Genomic DNA, 22,209 nt, shown 5'->3' with positions numbered 1-22,209 from the left:
GGCAATCAGCTGTTGACCAACTTTAGGCTCCTATGTAACGCAACGGTGTGAAATTCAAACATCAATGACTGGTGGGTTTTCTTGTTGTTTTGTTTTTGTTTTTGTTTTTGTTTTTGCAGTACACGGGCCTCTCACTGCTGTGGCCTCTCCCGTTGCGGAGCACAGGCTCCGGACATGCAGGCTCAGCGGCCACGGCTCACGGGCCCAGCCGCTCCACGGCATGTGGGATCTTCCCGGACCGGGGCACGAACCCGTGTCCCCTGCATCGGCAGGCAGACTCTCAACCACTGAGCCACCAGGGAAGCCCCAATGACTGGTTTTAACGGCTTTTAAGAATGCACAACATTTTGCCCAAAATTAATTGTCTTGGATAAAAGCATTATAAACAATATACTGATTAATTGACCAATGGGTTTGGAGGGGTTTTGTTTGTTTTTCTTCTGTCTGGTGGACAAATACTTTAGGCCCACCTTCTTTTGTGTGTGTGTTTGTGTGTGTGTGTGGTTTTTTGGTTTTATTGTGTTTTGTTTTTGCTTTAATCCAATAACTTTATTCCTTGGCATGTATTATAAGAAAATACTCCATTATCAAATGCTTTACATACAGAGACGTTTGTCATAAAATTATTTGTAAGTGTAATGATGTATGCCCACCTTCTGACCTCAACAGTACCCTAAACCGCACGCGTAGCCAGCGAGCCTCCGGGACAGCAATGCTGTATCAAGGAGCTTGTCTTTTATCACCACCTAGTGGTCGTTCTCTATTATTACAACTCACTAGGGTCGCCTTACCCTTGCCAGCCTTGCACAGGTTTGACACTTACATTGTTTTTTAAAGAAAAGTTTTCTAAATATTCCTCAAGGAACTTTGTAGGCAAAACATCCACTCCCTTTCTACACCTCTCACATTTAATTTAGAAAAGTCGATGACAACGATAAACCCTCCTTACTCCATACTTTGTATCCTTGTACCAAAAGAAGATTACAATCCAAAGAAATGCAAGAAAACCCCAAAGGGGAAAAGTGGAGAAGGAAGTATTTACTGTTCAGTGGTTTAAAAATGCACTCAAATTTTTGTGTACGTGCTTTTTAAATTAAAGAATAAAAATGAAACAGTTACTTTGAATATTCAGGCCCTCTGTAGACTAATCAACTCTTTGAAACTCTATTACCTTCAGATCATCATAGAATTGCTCCACGTCTCTGGTCTTTTCTCTTTTTTTGCAGATGGATTTTGCTTATTAACTTGGGTTTTTCTTTTGAGTTATTCTATTTTGCAAATTTATAATGCTGTTTAGTTTCTAGAAAGTTCCTATATTGATAAAGCATGTGGATTTTTTTAACTACATTTTGATATCACACAGCCCATATTTGTCACTGTGCCACTGGACCCACTAGCCACTGGAGGTTATTGGGGAAGCCAAATCTGAAAGAGAACTGATACTAGTTACATGGTGTTATTGACCTAAGCGATTTTTGCATTTTAATAATATTTAATAGAAAATGAAATGTGAGTGACTAAAGAATATTTACTAGAATATTAATTTCCTAACTACAGGAAGACAACATAAGGAAAAATTAATTCAATTTAAATAAGTGGTCTACTCTGCTTATTATTAGCACAACTATTTATCTTCATTTAAAAATATGAGAAATAGGAGGGAAATTGGCACCTAGCTAAGTAAATCTATCTCTATCCTACTCTACCACAAGAGCTAAAAGTCAGCCCAAGCAACAACAAAAACTTAAAGCCTATTTGGGTGTGGAGGTGCTATAAAATAGTGATGCTTTTTAGACAGGACATAATTTAATGCAACGAAGTACAAAATAGGAACTAATTTTTAATTATATGAATTTCCATCCCACTGCAGTCTCTCACCTTATTTTTAACGAGGGAGAAATGTCTTCAAAGTAGTCTACTTCAACAATTTGGAATAAAATCATCTTCATTCTCTTCAAAATGCCTCTTTTTGTTACTAGGGTAACAAGAAAAGAGCTGTTTGCCCGAGTTCCTGTGAGCCACACGACTTCTGCCACCAGAGACTACATTCCCCAAAGACACCAACAGGCTTAGCTGCAAAATCAATAGGCAGATTCAGAAGGAGGAAACGTTTATGGCCACTCCAAGCTGATGGCCATCATTGTCCTTAATTAGGAAAACAGCACGGGGAAGGGCCCTTCTGAGAGTACAGAAGCAACGTTGGCTACAAGAAAAATACACGGAGCAGCACATACACAGATAGGGGAGAGATGTCAGCAACTTCTTACCATAAAGAAAAACATAGCTCTCAGACACTGAGATGGGGCATGTGAGCAGAGAATCGCTTCAAACCTACCTGGTGAACAAGTCATGGGGCCAGACCAGCTCTTGCTGAGCAGACACTCAGCATCAAGAGGCAAAATTACAGTCTCGGGCTTTGCACGTAGCAGCCATGACTGCAAATCAATCAACGCAAGAGAAGCAGGAGCAGCCACTCCCTCCAGCATAGAAACGAGCAAAGGGCACTGGCGTGGCAGATTTATTTGTCTGCATCATGACCCCTACACATGTGGACAGTAGTGACATTTAAACAAGGCTTCGGAGACTATGTATGCAGCCGTGTGAATAATATAAAATACGACATAACAAGACATAACATTTGAAAACATGGACCAAATAATCAGTGCAACAAGAAGGATCCATCCCAATGGAGACAGAAAAGTTCTGCTGAGCATTCAGACTCTGCAAGAGACAGACTGAGTTCAGGTTTACACAGAGAGACTAGAAATGAAGAAACCTCCTCCTTGGGACAAGATATTTGCTATTCATCTTTATTAGTATGAATGTTCTCTATAAATCTCTTCATTTTCAAAGCTAATTCTGAGAAAAGTAGCATAAAGCACATACAAAGAAATACTTTTGTTATATCACAAAGAGAATTTCTATATTTTGAAATTTTTTTCAGGGTATTAGAAGGTCTATTCATGCAGAGCAAAAAAAAAAAAAAAATTAAGCAAAGGCCACAAATGTCAGGTGCATGAAGGTAGGCATGTGTTGTCTTCACATTTGATTTCATGTTGATATGATTAAGCAGGTATATGCATGGAGATCTAACCGTGTCAGATCATCCAATTCCTCGGTGAACCCTGGATGTACTGACAGACGTGTACTAGCTTCGGGCCAAAGCATTTTGTTGAATTTGGTTTGTGGGAAGAGAGTTGAAATGGTGCTTCGTGGCTTGGGTTTCCTAAAAGAAAGGGGAAATATTAGGGAGAAGACTGTTAACAAGAGACAGAGAATGTTTATCAAAAACTGAACTCTTCAACATACAGTCAAGGGAAGTATTGCTTTTTATTCTAGAAACCACTACTCATCAAGTACAAAAAAAGGAAATTAAATTTTTCTCATGGAAAACCAAATGATGTTTATATCCTTTCTCTGTGCTACACTATCAGACATAGAAGGAAGTTGATATCTTCCACAGACGTAGAGAACAAACTTATGGTTACCAAGGAGAGAAGGGAGGGCTGGGACTAATTGGGAGACTGGAATTGACAAATATACACTACTATGTATAAAATAGATAACTAATGAGAACCTACGGTATAGCACAGGGAACCCTACTCAGTGATCTGTGGTGACCTAAATGGGAAGGAAATCCAAAAAAGAGTGGATATATGTATACGTATAGCTGATTCACTTTGCTATACAGCAGAAACTAACACAACATTGTAGAGCAACTATACTCCAATAAAAATTGATTAAAATTTTAAAAATTTTTAAATGCAAAAGGAATTGAGAATGATTAAAAGGGAAGTGTTAAGTAAATACTAAGCAGATATTACCGTAAAAGGGATGTAGACATTGTCTCCTAATACTGGTAGGAATGTCTGTGGGCCGTTTCTCTTATAATTCTGAAATTAAATAGTCATAAAATACCATTGCTTAAGGCAAGAAAATGTAAGAATGTAAAAATAAAGACATAACAGCCTTTGGAAATAAATTGGATTTATTGGATTTCAACATTAAAAAAAAAAAAGAAGGAAGTTGGCATCTTCAATTATAGTTTCCCCACTGTATTTTCATGGAAAATGGAGAGGCTGAATTTACAACTTAGTCCTGGGGGAGGAAATTGAAATGGTCCACGGCTAGACTAGAGGACAGTATTTAGCAGCAGCCTGTTAGGAGACAGAACCCAGTCTCAGACTATACACTGTTTCTCCTGGGGCATCAATTTAGCATCAATTTCAAACACAGGAAATGAGAAATGTTTCATAGTTCCATTCAATGCCACAGTCCTAGAACCATCTTTTCAAATAAAATGCCTGGCCGATCCATGAGCTATGAGATGGGTTTGTCTTTAGACACTGAATGGTCTGCCCAATGAAATGCATGATTGCACTGCCATGTTGCATTTTCAAGAAGGACACTGTATCTCTCCGGGGGTCGGGAGTGGGATTTAGGAAGCTGTCTGATTCCCTCCTTCACTGTCAGGCATTTTGACCTCATGACAAATACAGTAATTCCAAACTAGAAGCCATCAGAGAAACAGTCAAAATGAGCTGGCCACAGCGATATTTGCCTTTTTTTTCCCATAATCAGCCTATAAAGCCATCTGGCTACATGAAGGATTCCCTCTCAGCTGTGTCGTTTCACATTCAATATTTTTTATAATTACATTAAAATTGAATAATTTTAAAAGAACTTTACAAACGGAGTGAGTGGAAATGAATTTAAACAGTATTTATGAGTCTTTTACTGTTGCGGGAGTTAGTATAATGATAAATATTGGCATATTTTCCTTTCGCATCATTCTTCAAATAAAATTTCTAAAAGTAAAACTTGCCAGTTTTCTTTTTTTCCAAAACTGAGCCCCTATTCATTCCTTAGAAATTGGATTAGGGACACTAATCAGACTGACAACAGACTGCTCAATAGTAATTTTTTATTTTCTTTTATTTAGAAGAAAATAAAAAAAGGAAATGGGATCACTTCCAAAAAGACAACCATTGGCCCTAAAATAGATGTCTATGTGTCCACAACATGAAAGAAACCACCTGGGAAAACATCAAATAATGGGCTGGATTTGCTTCGTAATTTGAATAAAGGAGTGATGAAACTTTCATGGTCCGATAATAAAATGTGATGGCTACTCCCACCAGCTCCAAGATTTCCTAAAAATATATTCATTTTTTAATAGTAATATTTTCTGTATAAGTGTAAGTAAATTAAGAGGGGGAGATTCTAATGTTCACATTGGTCTTTGGTACATAGAGCAAAGCTGTTTGTTGGCCGATATTTACAAGCACTGGGGGTTTCTTTTTCCTTATCCAGCTGAAACTTTTTGTCCACCCTTCACTAGGCAGGCTCCAAGTGTGACCCCAGACCTTAACTGAAGACCTGCTGTGTGTCCAGTGCTCACTCCCTCATTCTCCTCTTCTTCCTGCTCCCCTGATATCAACAGCCCCCAAATCTATCTTACATGTTTCAGCGGAGGCATAATATGGACAGAAAGGAGAGTAAAAATTTTTTAATTTAAATTAACAAGAACACTTATGGCACCAGAGCAAACCGTAAGCCTCACTGCCCTAGAGAATAAACAGCTGCCTTGGTTGCAAGGTCAAATAATGTCAATAAGAACATAACATTTACATGGGTATTTGCTAACTGTCTGTTAAACCAGATATTTTTTACAGCTCTTAATGATCTTTTGATGTTTTCATAGCTACCATCTTATCTGTATGGCCCACGATATTTGAGCATTTCCCCTGTGATCTCAATATCCACTATCATTATCTTATTAATATATTTATGTGGCACTCACCAGACTATTAAGAAGTACATAATTCTTTTTCATCGTCAGTATAAGTTTAAAATTACAAGGCAGCACTATGGAGAACAGTATGGAGGTTCCTTAAAAAACTAAAAATAGAACTACCATACGACCCAGCAATCCCACTACTGGGCATATACCCTGAGAAAACCATAATTCAAAAAGAGACATGTACCACAATGTTCATTGCAGCTCTATTTACAATAGCCAGGACATGGAAGCAACCTAAGTGTCCATCAACAGATGAATGGATAAAGAAGATGTGGCACATATATACAATGGAATATTACTCAGTGATAAAAAGAAACAAAATTGAGTTATTTGTAGTGAGGTGGATGGACCTAGAGTCTGTCATACAGAGTGAAGTAAGTCAGAAAGAGAAAAACAAATACCGTATGCTAACACATGTATATGGAATCTAAAAAAAAAAAAGGTTCTGAAGAACCTAGGGGCAGGACAGGAATAAACATGCAGATGTAGAGAATGGACTTGAGGACACGGGGAGGGGGAAGGGTAAGCTGGGACGAAGTGAGACAGTGGCATGGACATATATACACTACCAAATGTAAAATAGATAGCTAGTGAGAAGCAGCTGCATAGCACAGGGAGATCAGCTAGGTGCTTTGTGACCACCTGGAGGGGTGGCACAGGGAGGGTGGGAGGGAGATGCAAGAGGGAAGAGATATGGGGATATATGTATATGTATAGCTGATTCACTTTGTTAAAAGCAGAAACTAACACACCATTGTAAAGCAATTACATTCCAATAAAGATGTTTAAAAAAAAATTACAAGGCAGCAAGTGTACTTGTCAAAGTTACCTCAAGTGACTTCACCATATTCCAAAGAGTTTCTACATGAGTGTTTGGGCTAATATTGAATACATGAGTATTTTGATATAAATCAATGAATATAATTGAATAAATGTAATATCAAGCACTTATCGTTGAATCTCTAGTAGCAATATCTTTTTTCATGAGCAGCCAGCTTTGTGGTATTTTTAGGTTGTAATTTATTGCCATCATTATGAACATCGATTGTAAACTCTCCTATGCATACGTAAGTATGTTGGTCAGTAAAGGAGTCCATGTGATAGAACGCTGATAACAGAACACGTCCTGTGCTTTCACTTAAATAAAGAGGAAGAGGAGGGAGCAAGTACAAACAAACTCTTCCTCCCCTCAAAGTTATGCTTTTTCCTAGAAATCATACCAACCACAGGCCTTCCTCGCCCTAGCGCCCAAGAAAAGGGTCCTGTAGAGTTCACCAGCCCTGCGGCTCCAGGAAGGGGCAGCCCAGGGCCTCGGGAAGACAGACAAGTAGATCGAATTGAAATCCACTTCTATCACCAAGTGAAATGTGGTCTACATGGCAGACTGTAATAAACAAACCTTCAACCCCAGAGCGATGTGGCTACCTGGACACGTGGAAGAATAAAGCATGAAAAGGCCTAAGAATCTTCTTCTTCCTCTCCTCCTTCTTCTTCTTCTTCTCCTGGCTCCTCCACTTCTTTCTCAGCTTCCTCTTCCTCCGCTTCCCCTTCTGCTTCCTCCGCAGTTATTTCTTCTGTCTTATTTTAACAAAAATTACATTATTATTGAAAAGTGTAAGGGTCAACAGATACAGTGAGGAAAAGAGTGTAAAACATCAGGCTAGAGTTGAGGGCCTCCTACACACCCCACCCAACACACAAACACACTGCACACATACAACACACACACACACACACACACACACACACAAAGACATCATCTTCCTAGACACAGACCCCACAATCTGGGATGGTTCTGCAGGGCAAAGCATTAATTCTAACAAGTTTCATGACTCCTCTTAAGCATATAGTCTTTACTCATATTAACAGACTGCTCTCGTCTTGTTGCCTTTAAAAATTCAGAAGGCAGTTGGAAGAATAAAATACAAAAAGAATCTCAGCAAATAGAATTTTTTCAGAAAGGATGAAGGTTTTAAATGTATAAGCTGGTTATATTTGTTATAGCAAGCTAATTTCTTGAAGCCAAAGTTATCAGTAACCTACATATATAATCTGAAACTACTTTCAAAGTAATAATGCGTTTGTCTTATTTTTATATATAAAAATGGGATTTTAAAAAATGGAAGCTTGTCTAGTAAGAGAGAAACTAAAGAAATTATTATTGGAAAGATATATAGATAATGAAAAGTCACTGTATGGAATAGGCTAAAAATAACTTTTAGGTCTAAGAATAGAGATTAGTTTGATAAAATAATATTAAAAATAATGAAGCAGATCTATATTTACCATCCCCCCAAAAATATATAGATTAATTACATGAACAAAAGTAGATTACAGAAGTGTATTTATCAAAGTTTGATAAATATGTGTATGTTTATGTGAGCATGTAGCTAGTGGTTCTCTCTGGGTAATGGGGTTATAAGATATTTTTATTTTCTGTTTTTATCTGTATTTTCTGAATTTTCTATAAAGATTATGAATTTTTTGTAATTTCAAAAATCAACAAAAGTTTTGGGAAGGAGTTTCTTTTGACATTTGGGACCTTCTTTAATGTTGATGACCTTCCACTGAAATACCTAAACAGTACATGTGACTTTTGGTTAATATTCTCTCTGTCCTTGAGTTTTCATTTTTAATTTAGCCCTCTGATTAGCATTTTTAAATGATTAATCCAAAAATGTTCAAAAACAATATTCTTAAAAGGCTTGATTACAATAAAGGTCACTGAGATTTAGCTAACGTGAGAGGACGGAATAGAAGTAGGGAGAATCCGAGAATGTCACTTTGGACCTGCCCCCAGAATCCACTAACATCCTCGGAAAAGACTCATCCACACATCGACATGATGCCATCCCTGATAGGGGTTAAAGTTAAAACTCCCCAACATCCAGCTAATAAAGTGCAGATTCGACAGTCAAGCCGCAAGGTGAGAATCTCAGTCCTGCTTCACTGTGACACATAGTACCTCTTCCCCATTGTCAGCAATAGGGGAAACAGCATGCTGACCTTGCCATGCTCAGTTAATGAAAATTATCATAAAGCTCCTCAACATGGAGTCCTCCCCCAGTGCCTGTGAGGAAGCAAAACAAAATTTCTCAAACAAGAAAGAGACCATTCTTTGAAGCTTTCAAAATAAAACAGTAGAATTTGAGTGTTTCAACGAGCAGGGAAAGAATGGAAAAGGAGAGGACTCATTTGTGAAAACTTAGATTGAGTTAATGACTGTCCTCGGTCTTGGCAGCCTTCTCTTTCTCCTTTCTCATTTTCTATTACTCATTTCAGTCACCAAAAGAAAATTAAGAGCTCTTTCTGTTTCAACCAAATGCAAGTTCCTAATGTAAAGTAAATATTATTGTGCTGGAGATTAGATGGACTTTTTATTACGAGCATCAGAACAGCAGGAGTTCTTATCTTGACCTCTACTTGGCAACACATGGGTCACCTAGAACCTGTGTTCTAATCCAGTGGTTCTCAGCCTTGATGGAGCATCAGAATCACCTGAAGGGCTTCTCAAAGCAATCTGCTGGGCTCCACCTCAGGATTTCTGATTCAGTAGTTTGGGGCCAACCCTGAAAATGTGTATTTGAAGAGGTTCCCAGGTGAGGCTGCTGCTGCTCTGGGAACCCCACTTTGAGAACCTCTGCTGTAGTCTGTATTCTCTCTCTTAAATCACACTGGTTGATTAAGGCACAGTGAGCCCTGGCAACTAGCAGGTTTGGCATCACCACCCACCAAAGTCTTCATTTACAGGGGTGGGTTATGTTTGTTCCCATGCTGGTGTATCCAAGTTAGTCTTATTGTAATTACACAATTTAAATAAGCATCATGGAAGTCAATGAAATATGAGCATGAAAAGAACTTTTTTCCCTATGTAAAATTAATGTAGTACTTTGAAAAGACCCATATATGTAAGTCACCTTAAAAACTTGTCATCAAATGAAGTGTCAAAAAGCTTGGTTGGCAGGGGGGAATCTGAAATCCAAAGAGATTTATGCACCTAGAGTACTTTGCAAGTGCCTTTAAATTTCTGCTGTATTTTTAAAGAAATCAAAACTGGAATTTCTAGACAGACCAATGAGTATGTTCGTTAGAAAGACAGTGGGTAGTTCTAAGCATTGGGCTATTATTTAAAGAAAAGACCTTTGTCCTACATCCAAAAAATTGGCAGTAAATATACATTTACATATTTCAAGTTCAAATAAATGTTTAAGCCCTCTACATGTTTATGATTTACGACTTTAATTGAATTATTCAATTGGTCAACTAACCTCCAGTTCCAAACATGGGATATGAGGTCTTCCTGGGAATGTTCGTTATTATTTAAGCATAGACCCTATAAACAAACATGTCAGCCAGCCCAAAAATAGTTCAAATTGCATGTTACAGAGGATACATTTTATCCCTTTAAATTTTATCCTTAATAACACTAATACTGTTTTCTAATTTTTCTTTAATGTTTTAAATGTACTTTTAAATCTTATATCCTCAGTACTCAATTTTTTAATACTTCTTATTTTGTGCAATTCTTAATCTTTTACCTTTGTGAAACTTGATTCCCTTATATTTCAGTTCCTCTTATTCTACCTTTATTCATTAAGACATCTCTTTCTTAAATTATTTGTCTTAAACTGTATATGTTTCTTTTACATTCCTAATTTTATTTATTTATTTATTTATTTATTTTTGCGGTATGTGGGCCTCTCACTGTTGTGGCCTCTCCCGTTGCGGAGCACAGGCTCCAGACGCGCAGTCTCAGCGGCCATGGCTCACGGGCCCAGCCGCTCCGCGGTATGTGGGATCTTCCCGGACCGGGGCACGAACCCGTGTCTGCTGCATCGGCAGGTGGACTCTCAACCACTGTGCCACCAGGGAAGCCCCCTAAACTTTAATTCTTTTTACAATCTTTTTCTTTCTTGTTGTTGGTGTTTCCTCTCACGGGCATAGGAAGGACAGCAAAGAGGAAGGCTCTGTCCCAAACCGGTGGAGGCCCTTAATATCGCTCCGCTTGTCTCTATGTGCTCTGTCGTCCCCTTCAATCCTGGCCCCCCACAATGAAGATGCTCCATCTCAGCTCTACAGGCAAGCTGAAGGCATGCTCAGCCCTGGAGGGTCTTATCCATTGGCCAACAGAGGCAGGCTTCTGAAGGTTCAAATACGCCACGGGTGATTCTAACACACACCACCAGATGAGAACCACTGCTCTACTATAACCTCAAGTTGGGGAGGCAAGTTAAAAATTCTTCTCAAGGCTCTGCCATCGCCGCCGCTGCTGCCGGCGCGATGCTATCCCGGTCCCGCTGCCTGTCCCGGGCATTCAGCGGCTCGCTCTCTGCCTTCCAGAAGGGGAACTGCCCTCTAGGGAGACGTTCCCTGCCTGGGATCTCCTTATGTCAGGCACCAGCTTACCCTGACAGCAGGAAGATTGTCACTAACAGCAGTAGTGTCTTCAGTGTTTGCTTTTTCAGAGCTACAGCGTGTGCAAGGACGGTGTGATTACAAGTCAAAACCCCAGCACTTGCAGAATCTGTCACAGAAGGGGGGGTCAGGTGGGAGAAAGCTTCACGTTGCAGAAGGTAAAGTGGTTTGTGAGATTGAACCTGACAAGTCATCTGTGCAGGTTCCATCACCAGCAAATGGCACGACTGAAGCTCTTTTGGTACCTGATGGGGGGAACGTAGAAGGAGGCACCCCTCTTTTCACACTCAGGAAAACTGGCGCTGCTCCTGCTAAGGCCAAGCCAGCTGAAGCTCCTGCTGCCGCAGCCCGAAAAGCAGAACCTGCAGCGTCGGCAGTTCCTCCTCCCCCTGCAGCATCCGTACCCACTCAGATGCCACCAGTGCCTTCGCCCTCACAACCTCTCACTAGCAAACCAGTGTCTGCCGTAAAACCCACTGCTGCCCCTCCAGTAGCTGAGCCAGGAGCTGGCACAGGTCTGCGTTCAGAACATCGGGAGAAAATGAATAGGATGCGGCAGCGCATTGCTCAGCATCTGAAGGAGGCTCGGAATACCTGAGCAGCGCTTACCACTTTCAGTGAGATTGACATGAGTAACACCCAGGAGGTGAGGGCTCAGCACAAAGATGCTTTTCTGAAGAAACATAACCTCACACTAGGCTTCATGTCGGCATTCGTGAAGGCCTCAGCCTTTGCCTTGAAGCAACAGCCTGTTGTAAATGCAGCGACTGACGATACAACCGGAGAGGTGGTGTATAGGGATTATATTGACATCAGCGTTGCGGTGGCCACCTTTCGGGGTCTGGTGTTTCCTGTCAGCAGGAATGTGGAAACTAGGAATTATGCCGATATTGAGTGAACCATCAGTGAACTGGGAGAGAAGGCCCGGAAGGATGAACTTGCCATTGAAGATATGGATGGTGGTACCTTCACCATCAGCAGCGGAGGGGTTTTGGCTCGCTCTTTGGAACACCCATCATCAACCCCCCTCAGTCTGCCATCCTGGGCACGCACGCCATCTTTGATAGGCCAGTGGTCGTGGGAGGCAAGCTGGAGATGCAGCCCATAATGTACGTGGCCCTGACGTATGATCACCGGCTGATGGATGACAGAGAGGCCGTGACTTTCCTCCTCAAAATCAAGGCAGCGGTAGAGGATCCCAGAGACCTCCTATTGGACCTGGAGGAGGAAGCCATGTGCCCTACACATCAACCATGCAGGAACTGAAAACCAGCCTTCTCCCCGTCCCCTCACAGGTCCCGGGTTAGCCTGGTGACAGACAGGCATATGATGTTGTTCTGAAGCAAGGAAACCAGGGCACTATGTAACCAGCAGTCACAGCTCTCTCCTTGGTGTTCCTGCCAGGCTCTCTCCCTCTCTGCACTCTTCTCTTACACTCGAATATCTGATTTCCTTAGGCTTGAGGGAGAGAGAGAGCCTTAATGGATGCTCATTAATATTCCTGCCTTTCCTCCATTAGCCCTCCGCAGAGATGATTTTGCTTCTCCCCAGTCCAGTATACCACAGGGAAACTGCCGGGGACCATGTGATTAAGTTTCTATCTCTTGAAAGTCTGTTCTTCAGAGACACCTAGGAGGGTGCTGTGCCTCCCAAGCTCGGAGCAGCCTCTGTCCTGGCTGTGCACGTCCTTACTCGGTTCCACCCATGTGGAGGTATTGACCAGAGGCCAGGAGGCGCTGCTTTGCTTCTTAAATGGCATCTTCATTCTCAGCTGTCATTGACTTCAAGCTGCCTCTTCTACCTTTTCCAGGAAGCACAGGCTGGGGGATCTGGAGGGGCAGGGGATGGGTAGGCAGTGTTGAGGGGGAGGACAGATTCTGAGGTCACAGGTTATCAGTGAGACTGAAGCAGAGCCCAGGCCTGCCCTCACACTCTCCGTCATAGCTTTGTACCAGGAAGACCCATTTTGGCACAAGCACGCCCAGCTGTTGTGGTGCCAACCTTTCCAGACTGCTGGGACCATTCTACCACATTGTTCTCATCTAGAGCAGATTCTAGCACATCTTGGCAGTGAGACAGAGTGTGTCACAAGCAAGGGCTGGATGGCGCCTGGTAGAGATTGGAGTGAAGGAGGTTTCCTGTGGACTGGCTCACATTGTCTTGAGCTTTTAAATTCCATTGGCTTAAGCTTGTGGGTTGAAGGGGCAGTTCTGTTCCTTCCTGTATCGTGGCCCTTAGCCTCAGCTCTTCCGCCACAGAACACAGGTCTGGGAGAGGATGGATTGTGGTGGAAACCAGCCCAAGATGCCAGTACACAGTGGGGAAATGGCCGATGTCACCTCTGAGGTACTGCCTTGGGTCTGGGCACAATCATTGGCATTCTTCAGGGCACGGTTAAATGCACACATCCTGTCATGAAAGCTACTGGGCTTCATCACTTCGTATCCAAAGGCATTCAGTCCTGAGGCTGCTGACACTTGACACGGGGAGCCATTTATTTAGTGCAGGGTGCCCATATGCATTTTGAGCAAAGAAACAAGGCTTGGGGGTTGGGGTAGGGGGAAGGGGTGGGAGCCAGTACTGAGTGCCTGCAGCATCTCCTATGTCTTCACTATTCAGAAGTTGTAACTAAAGTATTTAAAGAAGCTGATTTTAAATGCAAATTAAAGGGCAAACGTTCCCAAACAGGGTTAAAAAAAAAAAAGAATTCTTCTCAAGTCATTACTGCTCCCCTTGTGGGAAGGGATGAATTAGGAGCTCGGGATCGACATATACACACTACTATGTAAAAAACAGATAACCAACAAGGACCTACTGTATAGCAGGGAAACTATACTCAGTAGTTTATAATAACCTATAAGGGAAAAGAATCTGAAAATATATATATATATTCTATATATAGAATATATTGAATATAAATATGGATATATATAGTCTATGTATAGAATATATAGAATATAGACATGGATATATATTTTTTCTATATATAGAATATATAGAATATATATATGGATATATATATTCTATGTATAGAATATATAGAATATATATGGATATATATATTCTATGTATAGATTACATAGAATATATATGGGTATATATATTCTATGTATAGAATGCATAGAATATATATATAGATATATATATTCTATTTCTGGAATACATAGAATATATATTGCATATATATATATATTCTATGTACAGAATATATAGGATATATATGATATATATATTCTATATATAGAATATATGGATATAGATATCCTATGTATAGAATATATAGAATATATATATGGACATATATAGTCTATGTGTAGAATATATATGGATATATAGAGAATACATATATATATCACTTTGTTGTACACCTGAAACTAACACAACACTGTAAATCAACTCTACTCAAAAAAACAAAAAAATCCCCCCACACACACATACAAATAATAATGCTCCCCCTGGGTAGATCCCCACTAGAAATTCTGGAACCATGTGGTTACCTAATGTCAAATATCTTCCAGATGCTAAGCGATGAGCTGCATGTTTAAACCTCATGGTGTCTAAGGTGTACACCTTTGGTGCAAGACCTAAAATGAAGACTCAATACTATCTGCTGCCTTAACATCTAGTAAAATTGGGAAGACCTAAAATGGCCTGACCACTGGTTCACCTCCCCTTCTGCTCCCACAGATTGGGTCTCCCACCCGAGCAGCCCTCCTTATCAAGGGACCAGACACAGTGCCTGCTTATCCCCCAGAATTATGCAAACAGGCCAATCACATTCTCCACGTGGACCAGGGGACACCCTACCCTCTTGATACTACAAAGCCTGCCTCCCACTGCCCCCAATTGTTCACTCTGGTCCCATGTGACCCCCCCCGCCGTGGGGCCCTGCATGCGTGGATAGCCTCATCCCTTGGGCTTGGAGAATGTGTGACTAATAAACCACTGTCCATCTCACCTGTCCAGTGGCAGGTGTTGTGCCATTCCTGTAATCAGAGGGAGAGAATCCCTCCCTCACCAACAAAGTGAATAGGAGGCAATCAAACAACACCAGTAAGCACCATGAAAGCTGCATAAAGTGTGTGCTACTCAATGGGGTGAGAAGAAAAAATGGAGAAGAAGTCTCCACTGAAGGACTGGGCCCAGCCTGGCCTGACTTCACTGATGACACCTTCACCACAGGAGGCTCAGAAAAGAGTCCAAAGCCACACCCTGTTTCCCCATCAATCTCCCTTTGATAAATGTATCTCCATCTTATTTTATTTCTCTTCTTGGCAGGCTAAAGGAGGACTTTCTGGGAGTGTGGGTTGCATCCGCTTCTCTGTGTCATGAAGAACAAGGAGAATGTGGCTAAAGGTGCAACTCTCTCACCTAAAAGATGCTTTTGTTAAGCACAACACGACTGTGAAATATGCTACTGTACCTCTTCTGTTGCTGTCTCTCCCTCTTCTTCCTTAAGTCCATAAACAGAAATGGAAGAAAAATATAAATTTGCATAAGTTTTAAGTTGAATCTAAAAATTAAGCAAACTGTATAGCCAATATTTTGTAATAACTGTAAATGAAAAGTAACCTTTAAAATTGTATAAAAATAAAAAAATTAAAACACATAAAAATTTTTTAATTTAAAAAATAAATGAAAATTAAGCAAACTATAATAAAATACATGTTTATCAAAATGAAAGACATCTATTTATTGAGAAAACATATCAATAGCAAAGATATGATGAATGAGCAATGCCTACGTATTTCATGCATTAGATTTCAAGCCCTTGGAATATTATGAAATTAAAGACATATTTTCATCACTCTTATTCCTGAGAAAATATAACTAATTAGTAATACTGCTTAATTATATGTTTGATCCTTTGTCTATATCCAAAGCATATTGCAGACGTATAGAGCTATCAGGGAAAATTCAAACCATATACGTAAGCAATTAGAAAATTTGAACAACATTATGGCTTTTTGGCTTTTATTTCCTTATAAGCATGCCTTTACTTCAGTTCTGAACGAATTAATAAAAACAGATCAAAGTCTTTTTCACCATCAGAACAAAATTATAACATTTCTGAACCATGTAATATTTAAACACGGATTTCTGGTTAAAGAAAGAAACTTTAAAGTAAGAAAGGGTGAGGCCATCCTGTGCTCAAACAGGTCTCCACTCTGCCAACCCACTGGAATTTCTATTTCCCCCAGATCAAAGTGGGAGAACCAGGCGATATCTCCTAAAATTGCAAAGAAATAAGAACCTTCCCATCCCTGAGCTCATGGAATTTTGGACTGAGGGAGTTGAAAACAACCTCATATTTGCTTATATCCTCTTACCCAGTCCCTTCTATGGACAGATGAGGACACCAAGACCATAGAGTTAAGTAATTTGCCCAGAATCAGAGCACAAGTAAGTAACATGATCAGGACTCACTTCAAGATTCCTGGTTCCTAATTTAGTCTCATTCCTACTCTACCGTGCTGCCTCTCAAGATTCTCATGGAAGGCAAGTGGTGGAGGCCCCACCACACTGCCACCTTCTCTGGCCCAGCCTCACGTTTTTGGCCAGCTCCAGAACAATACTCTCAGACTTCTGAGACTGGCAAAGAAAATACAAAAATGTGAAAACCTGATCCAGCCAGCCAAGACTGAGTCAGCCCAAGACGTTCCCCAGCACTGGGAATCTCCAAATCAATTCTGGCAACACAGCAAGTTTTGAAGCTAAACTAAAGTCCAGGAAAAGAGAGTCCTGCACTTGTTGCAAAATCCAGGTGTTGGTTTCTCAGCAATGTGTTGACTGAACTTCTTTAATATTGTCTCATCCTGCCCCTGCCTTGTCCTTCCTTTGCCAGGACCGCCATCTTCTCTCACCGGGGTTACATCACCTCTAGCCTTCCTTATCTCCAACCTGTTCTCCACACAGTAGCCAGAGATACCACTCTAAAAGACAACCCACCTTACCATGCTGCCCTCGTGTTGAAAACTTTCCATCTTTTCAAGATAAATCCATAATCCTTAGAACGTTTGAAAGGCCACCATGATCTGGCCCCTGCTCACCTCTCTAGCCTCATGATTCTTTATTTCAGCTAACAGTCACATACAACTTTCTCACATCAGTGACATCTTCCAGGACACTGCTTAAAATGATCTTTTCAAGGAAGACTTTCCTGACCCATAAGCCTGAGTTAGGGGACTCCCTTATTTGCTACCATAATCATCATTTATTTATCTGTCTCCCTAACTAGTCTGTGTACTCCTTGGGGCACAACTTGTATCTTTATTCATTTTTGGATCTCCAGGACCCAGCCACGGTCTGGAACCAAGGTATACGCTCAATAAATGTGTTAAGTGACTAGATAAATGAACCTATAAAGTCTGCTATTAACTCTTTAGATCTCAAAGAACATTCATTTTCTTCTTATCCACATGAGATCAAATTAAAATTCACTATATGCAACACAGAATTGTTAGCTATGTCGAGTTTTACACTTTTCTAAATCCAATTATGTTTATTAACTGTGTACAGCTGAAACAAATGAATTAACAATAAACACACTATTAAAAATGGGATTATTCTTAGAGCTAGGCTGGAAAGCAGTAGGGGTTCTTACAGGAATAAGTGCTAATCTCAACTTTTACAGGTTAGCTAGCAGCAATTACCGAGGGACCTAGGGCTTTATCAGTATCTGAATTGACCTTAATTTCTTGAAAGAGACATTAAATAGAGAAAGTAACTGCTCAGAGAATTTATAGAAATACTTAGCCTCAAAAGGTCAGGTAAGCTTTGAAGAACCTTGGCTATGACCATCACCAGCTCCACCAGAATAGAAGCTCATTTTCAGTCCCTGGACTGCCCCGCATATGGCAGCATTCAGTCTGTCAATAAAATGTTGAATGAAGGTATTTATGTATGCCACTCATGCCTCAAATCTTTCTTAGGAGGAGGTGGGATATATTACTTAAATAAAAACTTAAACATCCATCCTTAGCTCACAGAATTATAAAGTGTCAGAATTAGGTAGATCCTTAAAAGTCATCTATATACAATGCTTGAATTGATTTTTATGGCTGGCAAATAATTGTATAGGCAAAAGGTTATTTTTAAGATAATTATAATCACGTGGTCAATTAAGTTGAGATTTTGCAGGATCTTAGGATAGGGTATGAATCATTCACTTGACGAAGCTACAACTTAAAATCATTTTATCTTGTTGTTCTTCTAAGAAAGCTAATCAGAGGAAGCCTTCAAAGTCTTAGAACCTCACCAACAGCTATTTCTGTTGGGAACTTGGCCAGGGAGGCAGGCTGCTGATGTGGCACGTGGCCAGGGTTAAGGACAGGTGTCAGCCACGGTGAGTGTCAGGCAGTGGCTGGTTAGGACAAGTGGCTGGTGTGGAAGGAGGGCGAGGGCCAGTCCAGAGGGACCTGAGGAGGGCAGCCAGCCTCAGAGTGGCTGAAGGTCAGCGGCAAGAGCAGGGTCCTCTCCATCTGCAGACAGTACAGGGACGCAGCCTTAGACTCACGAGCTTGTGGAGGACCTAAACCAATGCCCACCCCTTGGTTGAGCAACTATCCTCAAGACAGATTTTGGAGGAAGCAAAGTGGGGAAGATATACAGACCATAATCATGTAGTCAGACAAGCCAAGGTCTTAGAAGATTTTGGAGAGGACCATTGAGTTAGCAAAGAATACCATGTAAAATACTTTGACCTCAATGGAAACCAAACATCAGGATGAACAAGCTGCGTCTTCTCCATTTCCAGGGTTTCATAGTGTTCTCATGACACCCCCAGTCTGTAGTCCCCTTCTCAGTGTGTCCAGAAGCTGAGGTGGCCTGCTTTCCTCCTTTACTCCTCTGGTACAGTTCACAAGCCTCCCTTCTCCTCTTTAACCCCTCATCCCTCCCTGCATCATCAGGGAAGGGGACCATGAAGTCCCCTCTCTACAGGGGGACTGAAGCTACAGGTGACATCTTCTTAGGCAGGAATGAATGATCTTTTCAGTGTGCACCATCTTGCCTCCCAAACGCTGCCCCAACCTGTCAGCAAGTAGGAAATATGCACCTCGGCATCTTGTGTGTAAGAACCCCAGAGGCTTGGGTTGGTGGTCAGGGGAAGTCCATCTCGCTAAAGGAGAGGACAGTTTCTGTCCACATCTCTTTTTTTCAAATCAATGTGATATTCTTCGGTAAATATTTTCCCCATTAAAATGGCATCCTTTGAACATTTGCAAGTGTGTACTGAGTAAACATGTGCAATAGTTGAGATCAGATGAACACAACTCAGACACTCACTTAGCTGGTCTGTCACTCGTTTTAACACTGCCAGCCACTGGAAGGAGCCTTTACCACTGCACACTTGAAAATGGTTCTTAACACAAAGAAGAATGACATTTAACATACAAATGAAAGGTTTGAAAAAAATGGCCAACCCTGAATAAGGTCTGCAAGTCTACTTAACAGAGATGCACCAATGTCATACTCCTGGTTTCCATCTCCTACTGCAGCCATCTGAAATGTCATCATTAGCAGAAGCCAGGCAAAGGGCACACAGGAGTCTGTACTATGTCCCTGTGAGTCTGTAATCATTTCAGAAGAAGAGGTTAAAATACATTTGTGTTCCTTGTCATGGATAGTATGGCTGTATATACCAGAATAAGAATTCTCATTTTGTTCTCCCTACTACCCAAAATTAGAGGGAGGGAATAGAGTTACTGTCATTCCCCACACTCCAAGAAGACAGCCACATACTTTTTCTGGTTCTCTGCCTCTAGGGAAGAAGTTATAAGCCTTGCTTATCAAAATCCTGGGCTGAAAGAGTCGAGGAAGCTAGATAATCCCTGGAAAAATGAGCTTGGAGCTTAGGGCTTGGAGCTGAGGAGATGAAGCAGCCAGATTGCAGAGAGAAGGGGGCAGAAGGCGGTGGGTGTTCCAGGTGGTGCTACCCAGGCCCTGCTTGATGTAGACGCTGAACCAGGGACCACTGGGGCATCTGGGTAGCACCTGGACATGACGTACGAGGAAGCATACGACTGGTCACTGTGAGAGGCATGGCCACGTCTAGCCAGGGCAGAGGGCCTGAACCAAGCTGAGGGACCAGCCTCAACAGCTGCCAACAGGCAGCAGGAAACCCATGTCACAAAGTCACCACCGCAAAAAGCCAGGGCCCTCTCCCCTCCAGTCACCACTGAAGACCCAATGATGACTCTAAGTCCCCAAGAAAGAGTGAGTCTCCGAAACGCTTCACCCAGATTGAATCTCCTGCCAGCCAGGAGGAGGGGGCATAAAGCAGATATTATGGTGTCTAGAGAAATTAGTGAAGCTGACGGTCCACGGCCAGAAGTGTTATGAACCAAATCTGGACCCGCAAAGATTATGTTATTTATATCCCTCACGGAATGTTGGTTAGAGAAGGAAGCACAGGGAGCTGCTGTTTAGATACAATGGGCTGGAGGAGAAAAGGTACAAATCCATGAGATTTCCCCAAGATGGTTTCAACAGAGCCAGAGATTTTATCTAAAAGCCTTGGATTTATCTGAGAAGAATCTACTGGATGTGACTGGTACTTTAAAAATTCTCATTAACAATTTATTGGGTTGGCCAGAAAGTTCGTCTGGCTTTTTCCCATAACATCTTAGGGAAAAACCCAAACGAACCTTTTGGCCAACCTAGTACAATAGCCAACACACGGAAACAACCTAAATGTCCATCAACAGATGAATGGATAAAGACCATGTGGTACATATATACAATGGAATACTACTCAGCCATAAAGAAGAATGAAATAATGCCATTTGCAGCAACATGGATGGACCTAGGGACTATCATACTAAGGGAAGTAAGTCAGAAAGAGAAAGACAAATACCATATGATATCACTTATACGTGGAATTCAAAATACAACACAAACGAACTTATCTACAATCAGAAACAGACTCACAAGTATAGAGAACAGACTTGTGGTTGCCAAAGGGAAGGGGTGTTGGAGGAGGGAAGGATTGGGAATGTGGGGTTAGCAGATGCCAACAATTATATAGAGAATGGATGAACAAGAAGGTCCTACTGTACAGCACAGGAAACTATGTTCAATATCCTGTGATAAACCATAATGGAAAAGAATATGAAAAAGGATATATATATAATATGTATAACTGAATCACTGTGCTATACAGAAGAAATTAAACACAACATTGTAAATCAACTATACTTCAATAAAATTTTTAAAATAAAATAAAATAAAAAATCATGTTAAAGAGGTAAAACACATGATCTAATTGGCCTTTCTGATCATCACAAATAAGCCCATGTAAGCCTGGGTGCACAGCCGGGAAAGATGTGATATCAAATAGCCAAGACGGCCTTCCCATCTTAACCTTGAAAAACAACCTAAAAACCAGAAAAACAGACAGAAGTTTCTTGAAGCACAAAATGCAAGCATCCCAAATATCAGATAGTTTTTGTCTCTTTCTTAAATGTAAATCGAGTTTCCTATATATTCAGTCCCAAAGCTAATCATGTTATGTCATTTTTAATGTTCACTGACCAATCATAGTTTTTTCCTTATTTAACTGAATTACAGCAAGTCAAAGCGCATGTACCACTTGTCAAATGGGAAAAAGTCAAAATCTCTCTTTATGTAGAATAAATATTATTAAAGAGTTGATCATTAATGTTAATACTATATTCATCTAAAATAAAAATGTCTTCCATGTAGTCATTTCTTCATCACAGCCCAAGCAAAAATAACACAGTGATGTATTTAATTCCTGTTAGGATTCACAAGACTATAATTTACTTTGTAAAGGGCTCACAATTTTTAAAAATATTAGCAAAGAGAATCCCCAAGCTGGATGGCTTATTACTTCATTGAACTAACCCACCCAGAGGCTGAGAAGCTGAAGCCAACCCTGCCCTTGCTGTAGAAGTCAGGGTCTGATTTTTAAAATGCTGTCTTCCTCTTGGTCTCACGGGAGAAAGGGATTGGGGTGTAATGTTTTTACC

At 40.9% G+C, this 22,209-nt stretch overlaps 1 protein-coding gene and 1 pseudogene across 3 annotated transcripts in view; one reads left to right on the top strand and one right to left on the bottom strand.

Annotated features, from left to right (window-relative positions):
• Positions 1–7,261: 7,261 nt before the first annotated feature.
• The window catches only part of LOC307053646 (SH3 domain-binding glutamic acid-rich protein-like), a gene marked incomplete at both ends in the record, with an annotated part of 58,094 nt that continues 43,146 nt past the window's right edge, over positions 7,262–22,209 (bottom strand). For both annotated transcript variants that reach the window (XM_079705146.1, XM_079705147.1), the window contains 2 exons: positions 7,262–7,381; positions 15,642–15,671. In XM_079705146.1, the coding sequence (XP_079561272.1) occupies positions 7,262–7,381; positions 15,642–15,671 (150 nt within the window). The remainder of the gene's footprint in view (positions 7,382–15,641; positions 15,672–22,209) is intronic.
• On the top strand, positions 11,084–12,484 carry LOC307053173 (dihydrolipoyllysine-residue succinyltransferase component of 2-oxoglutarate dehydrogenase complex, mitochondrial-like; annotated as a pseudogene). The gene has a single exon. The product of its transcript is annotated as a dihydrolipoyllysine-residue succinyltransferase component of 2-oxoglutarate dehydrogenase complex, mitochondrial-like (transcript).

Source organism: Hyperoodon ampullatus, assembly GCF_949752795.1.
Source record: "Hyperoodon ampullatus genome assembly, chromosome: 5".
NCBI classification, from domain to species: Eukaryota; Metazoa; Chordata; class Mammalia; order Artiodactyla; family Ziphiidae; genus Hyperoodon; species Hyperoodon ampullatus.
Note: the sequence above shows the minus strand (reverse complement) of the source record. Positions and strands in the feature narration are given on the sequence as shown.